General features: G+C 39.8%; 1 protein-coding gene across 1 annotated transcript in view; it reads right to left on the bottom strand.

The window, feature by feature from the left end:
- Nucleotides 1-27,306, bottom strand: part of VPS41 (VPS41 subunit of HOPS complex) — a 185,202-nt gene that overhangs the window by 23,496 nt on the left and 134,400 nt on the right. Inside the window, exons 11-22 of the mRNA XM_044770644.2 lie at nt 27,173-27,270; nt 23,422-23,551; nt 21,853-21,968; nt 20,501-20,557; nt 16,968-17,029; nt 15,455-15,536; nt 13,345-13,437; nt 8,168-8,295; nt 6,582-6,726; nt 4,796-4,837; nt 4,595-4,645; nt 2,149-2,286 (exon numbers count right to left, since the gene is read on the bottom strand). Of these exons, the coding sequence (XP_044626579.1) occupies nt 2,149-2,286; nt 4,595-4,645; nt 4,796-4,837; nt 6,582-6,726; nt 8,168-8,295; nt 13,345-13,437; nt 15,455-15,536; nt 16,968-17,029; nt 20,501-20,557; nt 21,853-21,968; nt 23,422-23,551; nt 27,173-27,270 (1,142 nt within the window). The remainder of the gene's footprint in view (nt 1-2,148; nt 2,287-4,594; nt 4,646-4,795; nt 4,838-6,581; nt 6,727-8,167; nt 8,296-13,344; nt 13,438-15,454; nt 15,537-16,967; nt 17,030-20,500; nt 20,558-21,852; nt 21,969-23,421; nt 23,552-27,172; nt 27,271-27,306) is intronic.

Here is a 27,306-nt window from a genome sequence, read left to right as displayed (position 1 = left end):
TGCTTGGGGGGCATTTAATGGGGGAAAATCTACTTTGCTTTTTATGAATTTGTAGCTTTTTCATGTTATAAGTAAACATAAGAGAAATTAGTTTCTAAGATGACTAAGTGTATACAGAGCTCCTACTTCAAGGGAAAAAGGAAAGAGACCCTTCATGAGTTAATAAAATCAAGAATATCTCCTTTAAGATGGCTTTGGGTATCTGAACAAGGATAGTGATGTTTTTGCAAACATACAGATTTCCCACAATGGATTCTGATGAAAAGATAATCTCTTATGAAGAAGTCATTCAATGACCAGTAACATGAAAGCCCATTTAAGGAGTTCTAAAAATGTTGATTTTTGACTTCATTATTTTATAGTGGCATTATTTCCACCATTACAATCCTCTAATCCATTTTGTTCAAATTTTTCTTTCAGTGGAAACCATGAGATAATTTTTTTAAAAACTATTTAAAACATAATTGCTTTCAGTATGCTTGTGTTCTTTTATATGCAATGGGTTCTTCTCAATGGATCCGAGAGAAAAATTCTAAAAGGTCTACACAATGCTCTAAGTGAGTCCTATGTATCAGAAGTACCATACGCAGGTCTTCAACTTTCTGATGTTCCCTTACAGGCAGAGCAGTGTGCCTTCTGTTGAACACTACTAGACTGGCAAACTGTAAACCAGATGGGTTACAGTGTGTGAGAAACACAACACACTGGAATCCGGGTGCACCTCTGCACCTGTGTTGAGTGAATGAGGAGGCTGGATGGCTGCTCATCACCCACCTGTGTGGGACTCTGTCCAAGGAGTCAACTAGAGACAGCCACGCCCTCCTGGAAACAAATGCCATGTCCTCAAAAAGTGAGATACAAATGAAGGGGCACTGTTCAAAGCATAAGATTCTCACTCTTTTTCTAGATTACAGATTCCATAGTAAGAAAAGAGGGAAACATCTGCTTTTATTTTTGGAGTAAGATGATGTATTTCCAAATTTACTCTTGAGAAAATGTTGTAGGGCCCAAATATAAAATGTTACAGATTTTAATAAACTAATATGCAGGCAAGATATTTTTTCATTAACTGCAGATTTGGAAAATCCATTGAGCTGAAACTGGTTCATAGTAAAACCCATATATTTAAAGTTAATCACCATGGATTCAAGAAGCAACTATAAAAGTTGTGGGTGCACAGAAACTGCACGTTGTCAATCAACTTCTTAACACACGTCTCTTATGGGTCAAATTCATGTTTTGTTTTGTTGATAGACACAGTTGACTAAAAAGTACTTGTTATCTTGTCATCTGAATTTACTAAGACACTTGTAGATGTTAGATAGCATTCCAGATGGTATGAAGAACCATGGAAAACAATATTGACGGCTTTAGATTGCCAGGTTTCTAGTACATACTAGTAAGTATTATAGTTTATTTTGAAACAGCAGGCTCATAAAACTTACTAGTTCATATTTAGCCCTAAGTAGAACCTCTGAGTATTCATTTAGTCATTTGCTCACTCACTCGTTACGCAACAAACATTTAGTAAGTATGTAACGTGTGCTGGCTACTGGGTTCACAAAATGAATGAGACAAACTCCTTGTCCTTGAAGAATTTACAGGACAGTGGGAAAGAGAGACTAGTAATTATATTTATTATAATTATAGGGAATGTAGTGTGATAGAAAAATGGAATGTAGTGTGAGAGAGAAATACAGAAACACCTAAGGTGGATATTTAAAGCAGGCAAGGTGCAGGACATAAGCTATTGACTTTGAGTCCCAACTGGGGCCAGTACCTCTGGCTTGGGACAGTTCCTGTCTCCCTCTTTGGCCGACTGTGAGGCCTAACTCTGATTCTGGTAAACTGACTCAGACTTCTGATATCGTTTTTTCTTCATGGTTGATTGAGTTCCAGACCTTAGGTTAAACCTTTATTCCAATTAAACCTGGCATAGAAATGCTTGTGCTCCTCACCAAAATCTAACCAACAGGACCTCCAACTCTCATCAGAAGGCCCTGGCAAAACCTACTGCTTTGAGAGCAAGAATCCTCCCCTTGAACAGGGATGGGTGAGCAGACAGAAGAAGACTAGAAGAACCAACAGTTGACCAACGATGACAACTTCTGCACCTGAAGTGTGCCAGCGGAGGAGTCTGTGACCTACCTTTTCAAGCGGGCAATGGGTACTATCTCGGAGAAATGGAAGCAAGTTTGGTCGATCATATTCAGCATAAAGGCTGATCTGTTTTTCATGGTAGCGCTGCCCCTTATGATGGTCTCTCTTGAAAAGCTTATGCAGATACTAAAGAGAACAAGGGAACCAATCATGAATATTAAAATGAGAAAAGTAATACCTGTTTAACATTGTTATTCAGTTCTAAACACCTTCCACGGAGAGGCTGAAGAAAAAGTCGTTTTCAGGAAAAATCTCTGGGTGAAGAAGAAGTGGACAGGAGAATGCCTTTGGGAGAGCAAGGAGCTTCTGACCTTTTCTAGAATGGTCCCGAGTGACCTGGCTCTACCACTGACCAACCCTGTGACCTTGGGCAAGTCACTAACCTCTCTGTGACTGAGTCTGTTTATCTGCAAAAATCTCATTGTGTTGCTGTGAAGACTGAATGAGTCACGATGTGTAAATCACTCAGAACCCTGCCCCGCATATGCTAAGCACTACAGGAATGTTAACCATAGTAGGGTTAATATTGTCACTGTCATCTGCTTCACTTCAGAAATAAAATATCAGACTGGTGGTCTTCCTAGATCACAAAAATCCTTGTCTTTTATATAACAGAGGGTAGAGTCAATATGTTCTTAAAAACTGAAGCAGTAAGTGCTAAATTCATTCTCATACATTCTGCATCTCCTCTCTGTTAAGTCTTTTTGAGATCTTTTCAGAGATCTTTGCAGTGAAATGCTGCCTATGCTGGGGACATCAAAAACAGAAATAAAAAGTCAAAATCAAGAAGAGCACAGGTGTTCTGAACTAATTCTCAAAACCGATTCCTTCCCCTAGCTGTCAGAAAAAGTTAACGGACCTCAAAGGAACGGAGTAATTCACTTTCTTCTCAGAGGCAAGATTAAGACTACAAATATATTATGTAGAAGTTAGAAATCGATGTTCAACGTTTAGTGAACGTTTAATGTCAACAAACGCTCCATGACCCACCAGAGGCGGAAACACTTCACATTAATTTCATGAAGTGCATTCACACCTTGAGGACCAGTTCGTAAGCAACAGGGAACGTCAGCCCCCACGAAGCTGTGACTGTCAATGAGTCAGCTAAGTCCGACATTCACTGCTGTGTACGGTCACTAAGTAAGCCCAGCCACGACCTGTGCACACGGAGAAACCACTCCTCAGGTTAACTGTCCACATCTCCCTAAGGCGAGAAGCGGGGAGAGTGGTCAGACAGATCTCCACGCGGGTCAGACAGAGGGCCCTGCCAGTCCACTGGCACTGGGGTCAGCGTGTGAGCTGGACACATGGTGCTGCTTCCCAGAGGCGCAAAGAGGACGGGAAGGCTCTGTCACATCTGCCAAGGCAAATTTATGGAGACATTACACCGCCTGACAGGGAAGATGAGCTATTTTAGTGTGAGCTCTGCCAGCGTCTCACCACGGCACTAATGACACTGTCACACAGACACCTACGGCCTGTAATCCTGTCTCACGGCCTAAGGAGGCCAGAAATCACTGCTTTACAAACAAATCCCAAGGTGGCCAGCACAGAGGCACCTTGCTTGGGTAAGCAGATAATCTTGAGATTTCCAATCATGAACAAAATAGCAATAGCATCCGCACAAGCCCTGAGCAAAAAAAAAAAGTACCACCCATTCCTATCCTGGAGTCTTCAAAAGCTTCAGTGCCTAAAACTGACTTCTGAACAAAATACTCTACTCCCTGAGCCTCCTCTTGTGGTGTAGAGAGGTGGGCAAAGATAAAAGAGTGCTCGTCATATGTGGTACCCATATAGTCCTACTGGTCTAATCTCCGTTTTCACTGAAGGCTTCTCTTCTATAATCTACTCCTGCTTTACTCCCATGAATGACAGCAGTGCAGAGAATAAAGTAGCCCCCCAAAGGAAATCTAGAATAATGGGTCTTAACAGCACCACCACCAATGCCACACGAGACAAGTGGGAAGAGCTGGTGTTGGGCTGAAGGACAAAAAATAGGCCCTGTCCTCTGATCCTTCGGTGGGCCTGGACATGAAACAGCTGTGCTGTGTTCCCTTGGCAGGAGAAGTGGACCTCTGCAGGGCACAGGGCAGGGCACTGGCTTTGCTATAATTTATGCCATAATTACGGTAAATGGTAACTACAGAAGGAAAGTGCTTACTCCTAGGCATAGTTTGATAACATAATGTGGTAACTTTTTTAAAAATCGCAATTCAATTGTGAATTACAGTTAAAGTGCCTGGTCTGTTACTAATCCCTAGCCTGGATTCAGAGCATACACTACATCCTAATGATTACAGAACACTGTTTGTGGTGCAACCTCCAATCTGAGCATTAAACTGAAGAGTTCACTCCAGTATTCTCAAACCAGTACTGAAGGTGCCTTGCTGCATGGTTCAAGCAAAGGGCAAGAGAAGAAGACTGTCATGCTCACCACGTGCTGCAACTCTGGTCTGTCTTCTAATTCTTCCACTACTTTTTTAATCTAGAGAAAAAATAAATTTTTAAATGTAGAGTTAAATGTAGAGGATATGAACATAGCTGCAAAACTATCTGAGAAACATCTCTCCTCTTTCTGGCGACAGTGGTCTCAAGCATTCCTATGGTGACACACATAAAAACAAAAGACACTCACTGAAATTTTATCTTCATTGTCCAAAAGCATGTCAACAGCTTTCTGAAATATAAGAAAAGAGCCAGTCATTGAAATTTGCCAGAGACGATGAGAAGAAAGAACACAACAATGTATTGTGTATGCTGTCAAAGCAGAGGGCTTATTTTTCATACTTAAAGAGGTCCATTGTACAATGGCCCTTAAATGAGATATTTATAAAAGAATGCATTCTAAAGTGTGTCTCCATCTGAGGCCTGTGTGCATTACATACTACTAAAATGGTACCTTGCTACTACTGACTAAATAGCAAACATCCTACCTACACATAGTCCCAAGTTCTCAAGTGACTCTCGGTGGTTATGGACAGCTTATGATTCCCAGTACCACAAAAATGAGTTTTTCTTCTGACCAACTGAATATTGAGTGAGTCCCTCTGTAGATTCCACAGATATAAGGAGCTAGTCTTATGTAGAGAAAAAAAATAAGATACCTGAAGTTTCATAATGATATAAAGCTTATGGAATTTTAGAATTTACTTTAGCTACGTTTAACATTCACATTCATAAACGTCTGCCCCAAACATTTTCTTCCCTCTGAATTATGAGGATGTTAGAAGAGATTATCCTTAAGTTATCTTCTAATTAGAAAGTTCTATGATTCCTTAACTCTGGTTCATACTCTTGAATAGCAATTAGTTTCAGCTCATTCATCTTTTTTCTACAGCTACATATGCCAAACTAGGCTCTTGAGACTGGATACGGGGAAATGTAATTAATTTTTATATAAGCATCTCATCCTTTTAATCATCTTCTGCCAGAGAAGCAGAACCTCTGTACCTGAATCTCCTCAGAAGTGCACTAAATCTTTGCAGGTCTGTCGTCCCTAAGGACTTAATCATTCAGTACGAAAAATGAGCTAAAAGCATCTTTCAGAAAAAAGAGGTAGATTTAGTTCCTATTTAAATTAAGTTTGTGAAGACTAATATGTAGTACCTATATATACATAACACAGCACATAATATCCCCAAAGACAGTAAAATAAAATTGAAAATCCAAGTAACCCTTCTGGAACCTTAAGGTTTCTACTCTGATTTATTTAAATTTTCTGAATAAGAACTACTGTGTTTTATGAACCTCTTCAATTCTATCACCAACAATTGTCATTAGCTTTCTTTTTTAAAACACACACATGCAGTTCGTAGCACATGCACACACACACACACACAGTTTCTACCACTTTACAAGAGCCACTGTGAGCTGTGGAGGTTGGGTGCCCTCACTGGTCAAGTGAACCACTATTCAAATTTGTCTTACAATAAAATAACACATGCCACGTGTCCTGGACCTGAGCACCATCTGAGACTAATGGAAATGCCACATGCTACATCTGTGAATGCCAAGGAATAAAACTGCAATAAATGAATCACGATAGAAGTTTACTTAAAATTTCAATTCTGGCCCATACAATTAAGAGGGTTGAATGAGCCAAAGCGTATGGCTCGTTTCGTTGTTTCTATGAGTTACGTGAATTCTTTTACTAAAAATTACTTCACACACACACAACTTTAAAAGTTCCACATCAAATTATGATTGCTTTTACAGAATAACCACATCAAGCAAAGGATTCTTGAATTCCAACGACTAAAATAACTTAGCATCTACTGAGGGTCACAGTGTCCTGAGCGTGGTCAGCATACAGCCAAGCCGTGTGATTTATTAACTACTCCAGCCTCTGGACAGATGTCTTATCATTAAAAATCTGAAATAGTACAAATAATTTATCAGTATTAAACTAAGAAACACATTACCTCAGAATCAAAATCCATTAATAAAACAATTTTATCCTTGATAGAACTGAAAAGATTGTGCTTGTGGATCAACTGGAAAACATCCTTATGCCTTAATGTTAAGTATATTTCCAGGGCATTGCCGTAGTTTTTGTCATAGGTGTACCTGGCAATGCAAAATTTTTACATTAATGTTCATCAACACTTCTAAACATACACATACATAAATGTTTTACAGTATTAGAAACTGAAAAACCTGTTGAGAGAGAAAAGTTAACTTTATTTGGAAAACTACTCCTTGGGATTGAACTATATGTGACCAATAAGTATTTCTTTCTCAGAACCTTGCTTCCCATCTCACCAAAATTTACAATATTCAAGTAATAAAAGTTTGCTTTTATAGAGAGATGCAAAATTTTTTACAGCAATCCACAAAGTAGACAAAGAAACTAAGATCCAGAATGAAGGAAATTTTTATTCTGGTAATAGAAAAATCAGCTAAAACTCTTACAAGCAGTGTTCAGCTGATAGGACATATTGCAAAAGCTTATTTGTAAGGAGGATGTATAAAACTGAAATGTGTTTTCTGTTGAAACAATGTTTTTCACTCACATCGATTAATTCCCTAAGCCAGCTCCCAAAAGCCCAGTGAACCTAAATTGTGCTGTTAGTCCATTATTAGCACCACGGAATTATTACCATTCTTAGTACCTTGTTGGTACGACAGAATCCAAGGAGTATCTATATCAAAGTTTCCAGAAGAAAAGCATTAGTGTTTCAACTTAGAATGCCACAGACATGACTTCCTCTGCGGAAAGTCTTAGACAGTCCTAATTCTAGGCCATTTTGGTGTCCCTCTCTTGGTTTTGGGGAGAAGATATAAAAAGGTGGGGGCGGGGTGGTCTGAGGTGGTGGGAGCACTGAGCGGGGCTGAGGCGTCAACAGTCCTCTTGAGATTACCCACAGTCTACTTCTTGTTTCACTAGACCAAAGCTCCTCACGGGCACGAGTGTATCTTACCTATTTCTGTATCACAGGCACGTGGCACAAAGCCTGCATGACTGAAAGTGCCCAATAAATACGAAATAGATTAACCAACCTTCCATTTTCTGAGTCCTGACTCAGAGCCAGCACTGAGCTTAGCCCTTGATCAAGGTATCTCATTTAACCCTTAAAACCATCCCACGAGGAACTGTTACCCGGGATCTTACAGATAAGGAGTCCGTGGTTGGAGAGATTGACTGACTGCAGGTCCAAGAATGACAGGATCCAGAGCCTCACCGGGAAACTGCCTTGTTGGAGTGGTCAAAGCAAGACCTGGGCCCTTCTCTCCCCGAACCACGGCCTTGACCACAGGCTGCTCACCAGGGCTCCTCTCCTGGAGGAGATGGATTCCATACCATTGTACCGTTCCCCACGCTCTCCTTACCTTCCTTCCAGTTGTTCATTTGAAGCTTACAAAAGGTTTTTACTAACAGTGAATTTAAGAAAACGGTATAAAAGTCTCCCTCCTCTGTATGCCCCCCATTCAGAGGTTGCCAGATCTAAAATATGGAAAACTTTTCGTGTAGATTGACTTGAAAAAAGAAGCACCAAAATATACTCACAATTCTGCCAGGGTTTTAAGTAAGGTCCTGTTCTGACTGTCTTTCTTCAGGTGGTCCCGAACTGCTTGAACTATTACTGAATTGTTGTACAGATCTCCGGGCCATTCTCGGATCAGTGTGGCAAAACCCTAATGAAGGGGAAGAAAGAGAAGAGCACACTCCAGATAGAGTAAAATCCAAAATAGTTTAAACAATGCCCAAAAGTATTCATGTAAACAGACAGACTAATTTTATGATTAAAACTTTGGTCCATGAACACAACGTCACTTTTTAGAGTATGGGTTTGCGGATGGCGAGGGCAGGCAGAGAATGACTGTACACTGATCTCCATTTAACATGCCCGGGAAGCCAGGGGTGCCATCCACTTCTGTTGTTATTTCATGAAATGCACAAGTAAGAAACGCCCCCTGGTTCTTCCATAAAGTACCACGGCACAGAGTTTAGGTTTGACCTGCTCTGTCCTCACTCTGGACTAACTATAACATCTGGATGATATCTTTAACATCTCACAGATATTGTCCAAGGCAGCTACTTTCCCCACCGCCTTGTATGCACTTTAGGTCTGGGCTGCCGTGTCCACTGGTCATGCAGCTGTCACTGCACAGCCAGCACAACTGCACATGGCGGCGTGTTCTCACAGCAGAATCGCCGGGCATCCCACCTTCAACAAGTTACCATCTTTGTCCTCCTTCCGCTCCTGCCTCTACGTCTAATTTTGTTTGGGGATTTGGGACTTTGGCCCAAGTCTTCTATCCCCTAGCTCTTACCCTCACTATCTCTGGATCTCACATTTTGTGGTTCTGACAGACAACCCCAGAGCCCCTGCTTGGATCCTGCTTCTCTCCTACGGTTGATTCTTGGCCAGTATCCTGTGTCGCCTCTGCCCTCCTGATTCTCAACTTCAGCCCTCAGAGTTTTAACACAAAATATGGTGGAGCAGTTTACTTACTGATCCTTAACAGCTCATAGGAAAAAAACAGCTTAGATGCATTCAAAAGACAGCAAATAGAAGTAACAATGTTCATATTGTTGAAAAAAATCATATGATTAATATTAAATGATACCTCAACTAATGCTTTAATGAATTGTTCAAATATTTAGAAATGAAAAAAGTGTGGCAGAATTTGCTTTTTTAAAGTACCAGGATTTGGCAAGAAGGAAATCCCCAAAGAATCTGGAATATGGTCGCCATTCAAGTCTTACCCACTTTCCACTACAGTCACCCTAGGAAAGATGGCAGGAGACCAGTACAACAGGCTGCACATTTTCCATCCAAACTGCACCCTTCCTACATATGAGCATGACTACAGTTTGACTTTAGAGATTTGAGGAGAGGGTTCACTAAGTAAAGATGATATATTTTACAAAAATACTGAATCAGAACATTAAAATGTTCTCTGAACCAAAACCATACTTTGGATCAAGTTTCTGTTTTCTTAAGACTCTGCAATTTACAAGATAAAAAAGTCTGAAAAGATTTCCACCCAAATCCTGGCAGCTCTCAGTAGCCCTAAGACCAGGAGTAATATGATTCAAGGGAAAGAAGAAAGCTTGGCTCCATTTTCTCTTTTCCCTATTCATGCAACAGCCTCACAGCACTGCCAACTTCCAATACAAAATAAGACAAAATGACCGGTCATATTGTGCGATAAAAGCATGATGACTCCAACATAAACTAAAATAAACATTTATCACATTTCATGTTAGGCTTTTCTCTGCTTAATTGGCTTCATATGCCCTTGGATAAATGTGCTCAGAAATACTGAAGAAATCAACCCTGTGGCCATTATTATTAATTAGAGGACACAGGGAGCTATGACGATAGAGTGGGCAAAGTCAGACAACTCAGTGCCCAAGATAGGAAGTAAAAAGCTAAAAAGTACTCATTAAATGAAATGCCAGAGAAATCATCCCACTTTTAACGTGTTTATACATTTGCCATTAATATTCTGAAACAAAGCATAACTATTTAAAACGATTCTGTAGGTTGTAAATTAACAGGCAAAGCTATATGCATTTCAGTAGAAATCCCATACAAATTAGTCATGAAGCATCATTACCCCCCCCAAATACTGTTACTTCTTAGCTTTTTAGGAAGAAAAGAAAATTGAGAAGTCAATATTCCAGAGAAGAAGTCGCTTTTTTTCCTAAATCTGACCTTTAGTGCTGTTAAGCAGCATAAAATTTTTATCCGCATAATGTGATAAAAAGCGTTGCTACAGAATGCTATCTGATCAATTATGCGACAATTCAATTCAAAATTAAACATGAAACTGAGAATGATGGAAGCTAAAATATGAATTGTTCCTAAGGGTTTATGACAATAAAAATGAATTATTTATAACCTTCTTAATAGTATTGTCCAGGTAGACACCCCAAAAACCTTCAGGGAAAAACATCTACAAGCTCTAAGATTAAGTCATGCATATTTCTTTCAGCCTCAGTCAAAAGTCTTCAAGATATCAATCAACAGGATAACTGATGATATAAGATTTAAAACAGTTTCAGTAAGAGGTGAACCATGTGAAAGAAGTGTAACGGAATCATAAAAATAATAAAATTGCTTTTTATGATTAAATTACATTACTTTAAAAAGAGGACAAGTATACTAAGTTTCAGTATTTCTAATTAAAGTTCATACTCTTTTCCATCATTTTCACAGAACACTCATATTCTCTTTCTTTTGGGAAGAGGAAAAAAGACGGAATATTTATGACAGCTACTCTGTGTACTAAGAACATACTGGAAAGAAATAGGAGAAGTCCATCACAGGTCTTTATTCACTGAAGAAACCTTTTCCAATAACTATGGCCAATAATGGCCTCTCTTTAGATCTCTTGTAGGAGATACTGCTCTGCCTGGCTTACCTATTTTCTAGCTGCCTAAAGCTTGTTAATCTGGTTTCCCCAGTCAGCCTGTAAACCCATTGAAGACTAGTACTGTGTTTTTTTATTTCTCTTGGATCCAACTGAGTACCCAGCCCAGTTCTAGACCATGGTGGGTTCCAAATAGAGGAATGATGCCTAGAACTGAACAGGAAACGAACAGGAAGCATGCCTCTGGCCTACATCAGGTGGTACTCAGCATAAATGACAGAAACTATTACCATCGACTCTTCTGTACAGGTCTAGAAAGGAACAGATCCATGCTGTTAGAGAAGACTGGATTATGATATTATAATACATGCTAATAAGAGAAGATGAGGAAACATTGCCTCTATTAGTATGCGTGATTATTAAAGAAATATTTTGTTCAAGTTATTCATGCAAAAGCACTTAATCCCTTCCTATAACCAGAATACAGACTTACAAAAGTAAAGGAACTATACAGGTCACCCACACATCAGGATGCTTGGATCTTAGGTACCCAGGAATACCTGGTTGACAGTAAGTGACCAAACACTCAAGTTATCAGGGCAAGGGATCACTATTTCAAAGGTCCCTTTAGATCTTAAGATCTAAAAATCATCTCAGAGCTAAAACATGGTATTTGCGATATTACTCCTCCTTAAATTGAATCAGTTATTGGTTAAAAAAGGATCTTAAATAGGTGTTTAGGACTCAGCAGGGACTTGAAATACAGGAGTTCCTTCTCTCATCCCCCTCTAGACTGATCACCTCTATTTCTGTGTGTTAACCTTTTTGCAAGCCACCTCACATTCTCGTGGAAAAGAGGAAAGTTGTAAACTAAAGTCTTGCTGACCTTTAAAAACTAACCCCAGAATATAAGAAGGCAATGACAACCTGCAGCCCACTGTGAGGCCCCCAAAACGAAAGCTTATCTAGGTTGGGCCTCTGAAATTCACAAGGAGCTGAGGATGGTGCCACTTTTATGAAAGACTATGGAGGCGGGGCGGAAGCTGGGGAAGAGCAGCCCACGGTGCCACATCCCCTGGTTCATGGATCCTCCTAGCACCAGTCACAGCTCTGAAAAAGGGCTCACCAGCTTTATCTAGAACCTGCCCACCAGAAATCTCCTCTTTTCCTCTGGTCAGAAGGAGGACAAGGCTGAGTCTTAGCCACAACACTTTGTTGATAGCTTTATGAGACCACTCAGCATATTATATAAGAACTTATCTGTTTATATCAGGGTTTCTCAACGTCAGTACTGTTAACATTTGAGGACAGATAATTCTTTGTCGTAGAGGGGCCATCCTGTGCATTTTAGGAGTTTAGCAGCATTCCTGTTGGTCTCTGCCCACTAAATGCCAGTAGCACCAAATCCCCAGTCATGACAACCAAAAACGTCTCCAGACATTGCCAAATGTCCCCTGGGGGGCAAAATCAGCCCCTGTTGAGAACCGCTGGTTTACATGCTTGTGTAACTTAGCACGTTAGGGTGTGACTTAAGACTATGAATTATCAGTTAATACAGATCATTTCATTCACATTCACAAGCCTACTGCCTAACACATTTCTGGACTACAATAGGCATTAAACAGATATTTCCTAAACGCACAGCATGTAGTAAATAAGCAATTTAAGTACTGCCTTTCTCCTTAATCAATAAATAAACAGATCATTTCCAATCTCCTTCCCCATTCCTGACCCCCAATTTCTCTCCCTTTTTTTTTTTTTTTTGAGGAAGATTAGCCCTGAGCTAACTACTGCCAATCCTCCTCTTTTTTGCTGAGGAAGACTGGCCCTGAGCTAACATCTGTGCCCATCTTCCTCTACATTATACATGGGACGCCTACCACAGCATGGTGTGCCAAGTGGTGCCATGTCTGCACCCGGGATCCGAACCGGCGAACCCCAGGCTGCCGAGAATCAGAACGTGCAAACTTAACTGCTGTGCCACTGGGCCGGCCCCCTCAATTTCCCTTTAATCCTCCTTTGGCAAACCTAGTCTGAGTCTCACGCTTTAGAAAGTTCTGAATTCTTTAGGGGTGGTACAAGCATCAATAGCAGTTGCTGTTCTACTTATGAAATCCTCCAAATGGCATTAGTCTTTTTCTTTAGCTCTATCAGGAGGTAGCTTTCAGGAATTCTTCAAAATGTACCTGGATTAGAGATTTTCATTGTCTACATAAACATTAGTTGTCGTCAGAGATTATCTACCACACACAACTGCAAACCTGTTTCCTTTAAACCAGGTGCTCTGTTGTATTATTTTTCTACATTCCCTAACATTTTCCATTGAGAACAAGTAAATATGACCACGTCAGAATGTCGTACCTCATAATCACTTTCCAAAAATTCGTGTAAGATCATTTCATAGATGAGTGGTTTCAGAACTGGATCCCCTCTTGGCAAATAAGGACTAATAGCCTAAGGAAAGAAAAGGAAAAAAAATCCTTTAAAAAGTGGCAAACAAAACCATACTCCAATTATGCAGAAAATATAACATATATTTTCACTTTTAAAATTTAAGGCAACAAAACACCTTGGAAAATTCTTATACAAAGATTCAAATAAACTCTACTTTCTTACAACACATTATAAGATGTTTTCAAAAGTATATATGAGGTATATATGTGTGTGAATGAATGAATAAAGTAATTCCCTAGGTTAACCTTTATCTCTCTGTTCCTCCTGATGAATTTATGGAAATCTAAATAACAGGAAGGACAACGTCACAGAGTTGATAAAAATCAACTTCTTAAGTAATCAAGGAGTTATAGGTCATCTACTAATCTTTCTTTTCTTCAACTGGAATATATCAACTTTTAAAAACTCAGTCATCTTTTGAAATTAGAAATATACCTTGTTTTCTTCAGCTATTTCAGTGCTAAGTGTGGAATTTCCACACACTGTTAAATGACTGCAGTGCACTGTGCACCAATCACTATGCTTTGCACTGGGGACAGAGGCACCATGCAAAGGAGCTCACAGCCCCAGAGGGAAGACAGGCAGAGATCTAACCAGCCAACTGCAATATTCTGTGGTAAGTGTTATAAGAGAGAGGTTAACAAGGTGCTATGGGGAATCTCACATACTGAAGCAGAGGTCAGAGATGCCCAGGGTCTATTAGGCAAAGAAAGAAGGGGAAGGGCACCCTGGCAGCAACACCAGCCAGAGCAAGGGCATGGCGCCGTGAAAGCACACTCTGCTCAGGGAGGCCAGAGTAGCTCAGGGATGTGGACAGAGTCACTGAAGGGAGATGAGGCTGGAGAGAAAGGTGCAGTGGGGTCATGAAAGGAATTCAGATTTTATCCTACTGGCAGGAAGGAAACAACAGATATTAGCAAAGTGAGAGTAGCAGATTTATTACTGTTTAAACAGCTAACATTGGGTTACAGTTGCCCATAGATCTATCGAGAGTTACGGCAGTGGTACTATAAGGGAAAAGAGGCCCAACTGACACTGACAAGGTAAAACTGACAATCGGAGTTTACCAGAATCAGCAGGTGAGTTAGATGTTCCCATCAAGGCCGTGGCTTGGAGCTATTACGCATGGAGGAATGGGTAAATTGCGATGTCATAAACACAGAATGAAAGGAGAAGGACCAAATTTGGGAAGGAAATGTATTCAGACTAATTTGAGTGGTCATTATCAGCAGTACATGCAAGGACAAATGGTCATCACACACTTCCAACACACATATGGAATTCAAAAGAGAGGTCCCGGTTATGGAGCCATCAGGGTAAACCTGGCCACAGGAACAGCCCACTAAGCATGACGAGAAGTGTCCTCGATGGCCCCCCAGGAAGAATAACATTTATAGGGTGAGCCTCGAGGAGTCACAGGGCTGCCCAGCTGGGTAACTGGGAATTCTTAAAAGCATAATACCAAGAGGGCACTGAAAAGGCCCACAAATACTGCAAAGTTTACAAAAAGGTTTTAAACAAATGCAGGAACACTTTATTAATTAGTTTGGAGACTGTGCACTAAGTTGAAAGATAAAAACATGAAACACCAAAATTATTTGCTAGAGTTGCATGGTCGAACTTTTCCATTTATCTTCCAGCAAGTAAAACATTATTTGAATAATGCATTAATTCTTCAGTACCTTGGAAAAAAGCCTTATGTTTTATAATCTGCTGGATGAGACTATACCTGTTTTCCACATTCATTATAAGGAACATGAAAACTTCATCTGAATACAAGAGAGAATTGGAAGGAGATAAGAAAATGAACACACCATATATGTAATATTGTATACATTTTAATGCACAAAATATAAACTAGGGTCTTATTTTGCAACTAATTTCTAAAAGGTGGATTTTTCTTTCTAGCCAAGATACTTCTCAATAAAGAACTGGTTACTGTTGTCTTCATTTTATTTCCATCTCAATATTAATATTCTACATGCAAAAACTGAGTTAAAAATAAAGATTTGCTTACCTTGAGCTGTCCAATTTCTTTAAATTTATAAACTTCATATTCCCAGAGTGCTGCATTTTTCCCAAGAATTTTCTGGCATTTCCTGGCATCAAAAACATCCAAGGGAGATAGTATAAATAAATAAAGTATAAATTAAAAAAGAAACAGAGACAGAATAAGTAGACATTTCCCCAGTGGTTTAGATCCATCTCTCATCCCAGAGTTTTGACAAATTTCTCTCTCAAGTGCCAATGAACATAAAGTTATTACTGTTATTCACTTGACTGCATATACAAGGTTGATGGAAATCATCGAAATGAATACAAAATACTTCTAACTAAAGAAGAAGCCCTTTCAGAAGACTACAATTAGGGGTTCTCCCAATGATTTTCCTGCTCTGAGCTTCCAACTTATCCAGATGAGCCCTGCTGGTTTCGGGACCTTTCGTGCCTTGAAGAAATCTCATCATACTCAGAAGCGCCAATGTGAAGCACTTCTAGAATGACTTTACGTAATGGACTACAAAACCGGACTTCAGAAAACGCAAATACTACCATTGTATAGAATCTGGAGAAGCGTTTATGGATAAACGAAACCTCACAATTTATACATCAAAGAAACACGTTTCCCTAAGTCACAGGGGAGGAAAAGCATGGGTGAAGGCTATCTTCCCCGGCTGCCCTGTATGTGCAGTCCTGCAGACAGGCACAGCTCCAGGGGGAGTGACTCATGGAGACCCCCACGACCACTATATACCATTTATGTTTTCAGCCCACCATAGACTCCGGCCAGCCAGGAGCCTGGGGTCTTTCTGAGCACTGCCATTCCATTGCCACTTTCTTGTTGGGAAACAATTCTTGAGTCGTGAAAAGAGGCACTGACTGCCTTTATTCTGGACTATCTTCTCAAGGATGCCTGTGGAGGGAACAGCCCTGGAAATCAGAGGACACAGATAGTGTCTCCCTCCAGAGCAAAGAGCAGATTTATTTACTGTCTAGTTTAATAAAAATAACGTCTTCCTCTGTTGCCAAGGGCAGGCACACTTACTGCCATTAGAAAAGATTCAGATACCCTAAGGTCGGGGTCCCTCTCCTGTAACATAACCTACTGCCTGTGCAGGGCCCTGTGGCCCTCGTGGTGTTGCGCTGTAGGATCTGGCACAAGTGCTGGTACTCAGGCTACTATGACTGCTGAGACTGGCAGTCCTGTGTCTCTGACCCAGGAGCCTCATGTGTTCTGCTAGCACCCGTGAAACGGGGCCAAGATAACTTGTTAGCTTCTAAATTGGGGAAAATCCTCATGGTTCTCAGCACCTTTCTCATTAAATAAGCCAAAAAAATTTCTCCTTTGATGAAAACGAGACAGTAGATGGGTAAATAAATATCACTCTATTCCGTGGTTAAAACCATTAATATTCCAAAATTACCCATTAGAAAGATATTAAAAAATGTCAACTGCAGAGAACGGCTAATTTTTTTCAACATTGCTCAATTCTACTTATATTAACACATAATTATGAAAATGGTATTATTACCGTGCTGCGATGTCATAGTCTCCTTTCTCCACCAGGTGGTTTATATATGCCAAGCCAATATCCTAGGGAAAATTAAATAAAGGAATTTCATAATTAACTGGAACAGCTGAAAAGGTGAGTCTCAGTTTCTGAGCAGGTCATGACATTAGGGTCCTATAAGCAACACCAACTGGAACCTGTTTACACATCTTAGTTTGCTTTATATAATTACACTTGTTTCTTTCTCAAGCATATTTATGTAATTATTCTCATTTCTTTCTTAAGCATATTTAAATGTCCTTGTATTTTCACAAATTTTAGAATTCACAATTTTAAACAATTAAGTAATGTTACTAATTTTTTTTTTTGGTGAGGAAGATTGTCCCTGAGCTAACATCTGTTGCCAATCTTCCCCTTTTGGCTTTAGGACGATTGTCCGTGAACTGACATCTGTGCCAATCTTCCCCTATTTTGTATGTGGAACGCTGCCACAGCATGGCTTGATGAACGGTGTGTGGGTCCACGCCCTGGATCCAAATCCATAAACCCCAGGCCACTGAAGCAGAGTGCACGAACTTAACCACTATGCCATCAGGATGGCCCCAGTAATGTTACTATGTGAAAGGCTCCTAACCTGCCCACTTCTAACAGATTTTCTACAAAAGAAATTTCCAATAATTAGCAACATGATCCAACAATTTCACAATGTCGCTGGATACAAAACTGGTGCCTGTGCTTTCATCTGTAAAACGTGAGCTACCTGTGTCCTCTGTCTCAAGTCTGAAGAAATGTCGCAAGAAAAATGAAATGACAGAACAGTATATTAAAGGGAAATATTAAAGTTAACATTAAAGTAAAAAAGAACTAAAAAACGTGATTCAAACCCACGAGTTTACAGATGAGAAAAGTGGGGCTCGAAGCAGCGAGCTGACTAGCTTCAGAGTTCACATGCATCCACTTACTCTACCCTGGTTCTGAGAGGACGTGGGGTGACCCCTGTCACCACAGACACGGGAGCTCTTGCTTGATCTCCCCACAACTCTTCTTAGGAAATACAATTTCCTTCTAAAAGCATTTCACAAGAAGCTTAAACTCAGTATATATAACAAACGTGGATTTTAACTTCTACTTTCTGTACAAAAAAGTTTTTGTGACATTTCTTCCTGGATGGCAGAAACGGCAGGGGCCCACTTCTCTCTCTGCCTGCTGGGTACAAAATTACATTGTGCCGGGAGAAGAAATTCTGTGCATAATTAATGTCTAGGACATGCCCATTTCAAGAGTGAAGGAAAATATCCATTGTTCTTAGTTTGTTAAATTTTCACTTTAATGACTACTCTGTAGGAAATCATATTTCAAATCTGTAGGAACTACAGAGGGAAGAAAGGGTGCCTAACTATATTTTTCTGAAAACAAACCACATACCACGTATCAGTGGAGGGTCTTTCTGTCCAGGTTCTGAGAAGAGAAAGTCTCCTTTGCAGAGCCAATTTCTCCAACCTTTCTCCTCATGTCCATGTCCCCTCCTCATTGTGGAGCTTATTCTGCCACTCACCCCCTCTCTCTGCATTCCTCTAACTTTAACCCGATTTTACCTTTTCCCTTAGCATAAGCATGTTAAGTGTCTGTCTTACACATAACTCCTCTGTCAACAACAGCCTTCATGACGTCATGGCCCCCAGCCACAGTCTTCACTCTTTTCCACTTCACAGCTGCCTAAGAGTATACATTCAACTCTATTTCATACGCTCCTATTCACTTTTCACTCCCTAGAGCATGCTGAGAATGAAGAATACATATACAGAAAATTCATTAGTCACTTTCATCTCACCAGCCCCAATGTACAACTAACTAGCTGAGCTTGTCTTACTTTTGATCTGCCTAGCTCAACTACTTGAGCATTTAACTCTCTTTACCTTGAAATGCTCTCCTCTCTCAGTTCCCATGATACAACTTTCCTCTGGCTGTTCCAAATCTGTTTTGTATGCATCACTCCTTGAATGTCAGCGTTCCCAATGGTTCCAGTCATGGTTCTCTGTTCTTTGATGTTATAAACGCCCTGCATGGACTGGTTCAAACTCATGAATTTGCTGATGACTATCCTGAATCTATTTCTGAGTCCAGATCTCTTTCTTGAGCTCCACTAGGATGTCCCACAGGTGGCCAAAATTCAGTGTGTCAAAACTAGAATTCATTGCCCCCTCCCCCGATCCTGCTCCTCCTTGCACAGTCTCTCTCTCTCCCCCTTTCTCTCTCTCAGTGAATGGCAACATCATCCACCAGAGGCCCAAGTCTAAAGCCTGGGAGTCAGCCAAGATTTCTCATTCTCTCTCCTGTGTACACGGAGCCAGTCATCATATCCCCAAGAGTCCAGCTGACCATATCTTCCATCTATCTTCACCTTGCCATTTCTACCAACTCTGCAGGTCTCATTACTTCTACTTCCATACCAAGAAGAGATCATACTTAATTGATTCCCATCTCAGCTGGCCTCCCTGCGGCCCTCAGCTCCACCAGAGAATCTTTCTAACCAGCAAATCTGATGGCACTGAAAGCTTAATCTGTCTTCTAGAGCTTCCCAAATAGAGCCAAGCTCCTAATGACACATGGCCCTTCAGGATCTGGCCCTTATTACCTATGTATAAACTCCTCAACTGCCCCATATAACCAAGCAGGCCAAGCGGTTTCACTTCTCTAAACCATCACATACACTATTCTATTGGCTGGAATGCCTTCTGCTCCATTTCTAAATAATTTTCGCTTGTTCTCTAAAATTTTGAATGGAAAAAATAAAAAAAAAAGATGTCCTGGTTCTCTCTCCTCCTTTTAGTTCCTGAATTATGTTGCTTGTATACTCTTTGGGAATCAGGCTTTTATATGGAGTTTACAGAAAAGTCTAAGGTGGGGAAAGTGTAGACAGAAGGAATTTGTGCTGAAACCCAGAGAGCCATGAACGACTAAGTTTCCAGTCTTCATCTGTAAACAAGAGTCGGGGGCTAGAGGATCTCTAAGGACACTTCACGTTCACAGCATAAGATTTCTTTTCTGCTTTCCATCTGCACATTCACTGTCACAGTTAGCAAAGAAATGGGCTTTCACTGTATTTTTCCAGAGTCCAAAATGTAATAAAAATGTATTTGATGTCCTAGATCAGTCTCCATAACAAAATCAATTGAATGTGTTGTTGTGGAGACACCAAAGCAATCTAGTTTTAGGAAACCACTCTTTTGATAAATTTTGTGATAATGTGATTTTACCTATGACTTAAAGAAACTTTCCCAGACATAAGTGGAAAGCTTTGTATTTAAAGCGTATTTCACAAATCCAGTTTCCAAATTACCTAAAACTACCTCTGAGCAGGTGTTCAAGCCTCTTGTTTACAAGGCAAAACTGATTCAATAAAAGGAAATATTTTGACCTTACAGGTAGGAGAATTAGTTTGAAATAAATTTTCAAAAAGTAGGAAGAATCTGTTCTTTTCAAATTACATTCAGTCTCATTATAACTTAGTGAAAGGTAAAGTTATGTTTCAAACAACAAAATTACACACTTACCAGAATCTTATGTCTTTTAATGTTCCTTTGGCTAATTTCAGCTGCCATCAAAGCTTCCTATATTTACATAAGCATGATAAAATGAGGAGAAAAGGAGGGAGGGAGTGGGAAAGAAAGATATTGAGGTTATAAGCACTGTATTTATTATGCTTTCAAGTTCTGCACTACATAAATAAAGCCCCATTTTCCCATGGCTTTTGCTTCAAGCACAGGAATTTTTAATGTTATGGTTGAATGAACCTCACTGAATTCAAACTCAAACAAAAGCACTCAACCAAAATGAAGACTTCTCTTATTTCCATTTGAATTCATTTCCAGATTAAGATACCGGAATCACATTTCAGACACAAATCAAAATAAAACCAAATCTGCTAGGTTCAAACAAAAACTCATCCATCATTCTAAATCTGTATGACACATATTGACAAAGGGGCTCTTTTCCTCTATGAAACATGAAAAAGTAAACTATATGCATACATTTAGATACATCTACATTAAGATTTTTAAAATCTCTGACTTTATTTTTATTTTGGAATGTTTATAATTATTAGTTTAACACAAATGTTTATGACAAAACTTGTTTTAATAAAATATGTTTATGTTTAAATAAATTTAAGAAACTACTGGATCTAAAGCAACATGGTAATAACTGGGGTATGAACTTGGTATCAATACCTAGACTCTAAATGTTTATAAATTAAAAACATTCTCTTCCAAATCCTTTTAGGTGCTTACAAACCTAAAGCAACAAGTAAGTGGACTATTTTTTATTTCTTTTTAGCTGATTAGTATATAAGCCCATCCAGAGTTTCTCTAACTAAACCAACACAAAAACGACTTTGCAGCTACTAAAGTTAAAAAATGTTTCCCTTTTTAAAAAAAAAAAGTCATGATGGCACATTATCTACTCAAATCCGTCTGAATCAAGACTCAGCAAAGTGGACAATGTCATTCTATCTGAACAGATAGTTCAAAATATCCTAAGTTAGTACTAATTTGATAGCTTTACTTTTACATATGAAATAAGCACAAAATAGATGATTTCACTAAAATATCCAAATAGGCAATTCTGAAATACTAGCTCTATTTTATATTCTTTGAAAACCACAAAATAAACATTTCAATAGGCTGGATCTAACCCACTCCCTCTCTATCATCAACTCCTCTTCTCCACTGAACAGTAATCTTTCTCCCCTTAATCTCTGAATGACTATTGGAAAGTTATTAGTCTCCTACATATTTTTAGCTTAGGCATTCTAATTCACCTAAATGAAAGATTTATTACCAAAACCTTTTATCCTCTTTCTGGTATAGGCATGTCAATAATTTCAAGAAAGTGAAAGCAAAACTACTTCATATTTCTTCTTTTCAAGGAGCCAGTCGATGTGGTCGTCTTGGTCTCGTTCCTTGGCTACTACAACGTCTCTTGGACTCACAATGTAAAAGAGTGATTCCCCTTCGGAGTATTCTGTAAGTGAGAGAAGAGAGGAACAATTCCGGTGACTCAACAGTAGGAACCTTGGCAGTGGTCTCGGGGGACTAGGTCAGAACAAAAGAAAACTCGCCCACCTCTGGAGCAAGTGTGTTTGGCTCTGTTTCAAGGTAGGGGTGGAGACAGTGCAGAGAATGACAGATCATGTTCCAGTGATGAAAAAATATTTAAGTGTAAAATTATTTGGAAGAAAAACTAAGGAAGGGAAGGAGAAACGAAGAGAGAGAGGGAGGAAATACAAAAAAAAACTTAAAAAAAAAGGTAGGTTCAAAATTCTGTGTTTAATACACGAACATTCTGACCTCGCTGAAAGACAGCGTTCAAAATTCTCCATGTCTGTTGCATATTAGAATTCATCTACTGTATATACACTTTATTTATGGCCACTTACAGCACCGTTCTATCTTTACAGAACAATTACAACCCACAGTCGGCGAAAAATGTTTCCTCCTCATCAAGGTCAAGGCCATCTAAAGCATAAATGACAGATGCCCCAGGCCCTGGGGACATCATCTATCATTTCGGCATGTTGTGCACAACGCCAGTCGTGGGGCTTTCCCGCAGAATTCAATTATAAAACCTGTTCTGAAGGGTTTCTGAGTGCGCAGCAGAGTTTGCTCTGAGCAAAATACCTAGATTGGATGCTTGCAGTTGTGAATCACACGTGCTTTCTGCCAAGTCCAGAATATGCTCTCAACATTTCTCAGCTGATTAGGGGCTTCATAAAGAAAGCTCAAACACGTATAGAATATTTTTGCATTTCTTTTAGCCAAAATGAAGACTAAAAATATTCTCAAAAAATGTCAATTGTTTTTAAAGCAGGAAAGAATTCCTAAAAAGCTCAAGCTGTTCTATTTTCATCAACGTATTTTTCGAAGATATGACGACACCCAAACACAGATGCCCCTGGTATGATTAAATAGCTCTTTATTTCTAAGCAGTGACTATGTTCATTCACGCACTCAACAAATATTCAGCAAATGCCTGGTATGTGCCAGGTACTCTTCCAGGCTCTGAGCATTGGGTCACAAACAGAAAGATGACTTCTCTGCCATCTCAGAGCACACCTTCTGGGACATAAAGTTGGGAGGGACATGGCAACCACAGAACCAGGCTGCTTGACATCAATGTGAGTTAGTGTTATATTAATTAATTAGGACAACAGACCAAACAAAAGAACAAAGGCTACAGCCCCCACTCACCTCTGTCCTGGCCCCATCTCTACCCCTCCCCCCTGCTGTGGGAGCTCAAGCAAGTCGTGCAGTATCTCTGGGCCTCGATGCCCTCATTTTCAACATAACAGGCCTGCCTAAATATTCTCTAAGATCCTTTCAGCATCTCAGTTTTATTCCTGGGTGTGCTACTCGAGTGGAAGGGGAAAAAACCTAAGTGTAACACAAAACACGAGCCAGATCCTTATCTCTCTCACCTAGATGATAATCTCTACATTCATTCTCCTGAAAGCCCCTCACTGTCAGAGCATCGGAAGAGATCTCTTCGCAAGTCTCGGCAAGTGGCTGGATAATATCCAATCTGGGCCTGGCACAGTATTCTCTTTCCTGGGGGGAAAAAAGAGGGGAAAGGCTCATTTTAACTACATTCCTATAATTTATGCAAAGTAATTCTAGCTAGCCATGAATAAATGCCTTGGTTTCATAATTTGGGCAGATGTAAGCCCTTCTCACCACCTGCCACAGACAGCCTCGTAAGTATTTTATTTCCTGACCTTTTGCATGAGATAAATAGGACAAGTACTACTGTGTCATTTCAGTTGCCCAGTGCTGCAGCCCATGCAGCTCCAAGGGGACAGCTATCGTGTACTTAGACAACTTTGTCACATCTCTTCCTGACAAATGTGAGAAAAAGCAAAATAATATTACAAACTGCTCTGTTATCCAAACCACCGCCACCACGAGTAAAAGTACTGGTAATGTTGAAAAGCCAGAGATTGAGAGTTATGTCTAAAGCAGAACTTGCAGAGATGATGGAAATGTTCTCTAACTACACTGCCAACATGATAGACCGAAGTTACGGGTGGCCACTGAACACCTGAAATGCGACTACTGTGACTGAAAAACTGAGCTTTAATTTTATTTAATTTTAACTCATTTAAATTTAGATAGGCACATATGGTTAGTGACTACAGTTTTGGACAGTACAGTTTTAGATCAAGACAGAACGGGGGGAATACACGATTTACTGGGCTTATGACAGTTCTATTAGCCGAGTAGGTGATCATACACAGATTATTCTCATCGAGGTCTTCAGTTAACCCTTAGTAAGTATTATTCGGCCTAATGTTACAGATGAAGGAACTAAGGAGCGAAATGTTTACTAAGGTCAAAGTTACATAAGTAAACAGACTGGGCTTTGTGGAAAAACTGGGACTTATGGTGAACCTCAGATTTGAAATCAAATTTTCTTTAAAGTTCATGCTTTCTGAACACTTAGCACACAGGCATAAGACATACACTTGACTATTTTCTAAAGCAACAAGACCTAAAGCAGTGTGACACTGGTGCAGAGAACACAGATGAAAGGGACGGAATAAAAAAGTTCAGAACTATCCTCAACTCTCCAAGTTTCCTACGTAAACCTCAGAGATTTCTTTGATCAATTTTGCTAGGTTAATTGAGAAGCAATGACATTAGTTTTGCATCTCACACATTTAAAACATTCCAAAAGTAAAATCTCAACTAAAAGATCAACTAGTAGAGAAGAAAAAAAAAAAAACCCAGTAAATATACAGCATAATTTATCAGCTCTATAAGAAATGAGAAATATCTCAATTTTGAAACAGAAAAAAAATGAAAAGACTGAAAGATTTTAATTAAAAAAAAGTTAACTGCTATAACAATGGTAAAAAATATCAAAATCAAAATAGCAGAAGAGAAAAAAATATTTGACCCAAATATTAAAAGAAAACTCACTAGACTATATAAATAGCTCCTTTATATGTGTAAGAAAACTATCAGCAATGTGATTCATCTCATTACTTTACGTTTGTCCAGAGGTCACACAGCCCTACTCATTTGTGAAATTCTGAGGAGCAGGAATTTGGTCTTGTTGATCTTTGATCCCCAATGCTTAGCATGATTTTTAACACACATGTGCTTTATTAATGAATGAAAGAAAAACCAACATGAGGGGAACAGCTTAATAAATTAGGGTATATCAACAAGAGGAAAGAATATACAACCACTGCTAGCGATAATGATGGGAGACTACACAGCCATACGGAAAGAGAATGGAATAATGCTTCTAAAAATATGGGAATTCAGAAGAGCTCGTAGGGGCTGGCCCTGTGGCCTAGTGGTTAAGATCAGTGCGCTCCACTTCAGTGGCCTGGGTTCGGTTCCTGGGAGCGGACATATAACACTCGTCAGTGGCCATGCTGTGGCGGCAACCCACACACAAAATAGAGGAAGAGTGGCATAGATGTTAGCTCAGGGCGAATCTTCCTCATGAAAAAAAAGAGAAGAGCTTAAAACTACGACTGCAAGTGCGTGGAAACGTGCATGTATGTAAAAGGTGTAACGGGGAAAATATGTTGGCGGAGAATATTATCAGTGATATAAAAACGAATTTTAATTTTGCAGTTAAACAGGCTTTTTGATATGAAAAAAGAAAAAGGGGAGTGTGACTGGCCCTAAGCCTGCCTCTTTATGCTTTTTGTCGTAATGTTACCAGCTTATTCTGTGTTCAAGGATTTCAGGTGTACTTGGTGTTACATAAGATTAATAGCTATACATAGTGGCACACAAATTTTTAAGTCATTTCTAAGACCCTCACTTCTTCCTCTGAAAAAATACCATTTTCTAATTTCCTATATGAGCAGCCTCTCCTGGTTTTCACCCTTTTGTAATACTCTTTTTATTAACAAAGGTTTCCTTCCTTCCTTTCTTTTTTTGGTCAATTGTTTACTAGGCTTTCCCTTTTTCATTTTGCTGCTTCTTTCCTTATGTCTTTCAATCACATTCTCAACCCTCCCCACGTTCCTCATCAAAAAGCACTGTGTTTACTCCCTCAGGAGCCACTGCTTTTCTTTATTTTCAAAAAAATAAATAAAATAATAATAAACTGATGTCCTGCAACAGGGCTAGAAGCCAGTCCTATTGATTTTTAGCAGGTTTGAGTGTTCACTTAAGTCGACAGCTTCCCATTGCCTAGCAACATGGGCACCCAGAGCTTCAGGTTACTATAGCAATGGCTTCCTAATGCAAGTGCTCGCTCAGAGAAATGCTCGAGAGCAGCTACCACTTCAAAACTGGGGCTCCCAGGGCTTTTCTCCCTATTTTATTTCTTTCCATTTAAAAAGGAAAAAGAGAAAAAAAAGGAGAGAAGGAGAGGATACAGCCAAGGAGAGTCTACTTACTGTAAAGGGCTAGACAATCAATTACAATTTCTTTTATACACAGCATCCAAAAGAAAATCCTTTACAATAAGCTCTCCTTGTTTAAGCCTTGAAGCCACCCCTCTCCCCTCCCTGGCAGGACCCCTGGAAGCCGACAATGAAGAAAGCTGGGAATGGGGCCGCCCTGGGCTTCAAAGGGAGGCTGAGTGTGCATGCCCCTCCACTGGACCATCTATAACAGGCTTCATTCCAAAGTCATGCATAACACAATTCAGATTCTCTGCTGCTTCCTATTAGCCACACATTTCATACCATCATTTGCATTGATAACTGAGACTTAGCAAGAATCTATTTCAAGGCAAGAATCAAGCTACTCAGAATCACTGGGAAGTAAAGAAATAGGTCTGGACCGCAGGAAATAATGAACTGCCCTTTCTGTAATTCCCTCTGACCACAGGGACCCCTGTTGTTGCAGCAGATCAACTTCATTGCTGTCATTTCTGCTAATGCACAGTGTCAGCTTAGTTTCTTCGCCTTTCAGCAAGAGGAATCCTTCATTCCTTTCAACTAAAATACCAAGAGAGATTAAAAAAAGAGGAAAAAAAATGACTCCCTTTTGCCCAGCAAAAGGAACCAAGGCAGACAATGCGTGGAGCTTCTGAAAGGTAAACAGAGCAGGTCAGCAGGGTAGCCCCTCCGACCGTATTCCACAGGTCAGGGAGTTCTGCTCAGATGACGGCAGCATCGTTTCATGGGCAACCTGATCCAGGTATAACGCTAAAAATGAACCCTCACTTCCCTTTGTATTCGGGGTGAAAAAAATTACCGTTTTTTCAGAAACCTCCTTGACGTAGGACAGTACAACAAGCTGATCACAGAGCGGCGCAAGTCCACTGATGTAGAATTCGGTTTCAAACTGAGACACTGCAAACAAAAGGGATATAAGATGCACCATTAACA

The sequence above is a fragment of the Equus asinus genome, chromosome 1 (assembly GCF_041296235.1).
Source record: "Equus asinus isolate D_3611 breed Donkey chromosome 1, EquAss-T2T_v2, whole genome shotgun sequence".
NCBI classification, from domain to species: domain Eukaryota; kingdom Metazoa; phylum Chordata; class Mammalia; order Perissodactyla; family Equidae; genus Equus; species Equus asinus.
Note: the sequence above shows the minus strand (reverse complement) of the source record. Positions and strands in the feature narration are given on the sequence as shown.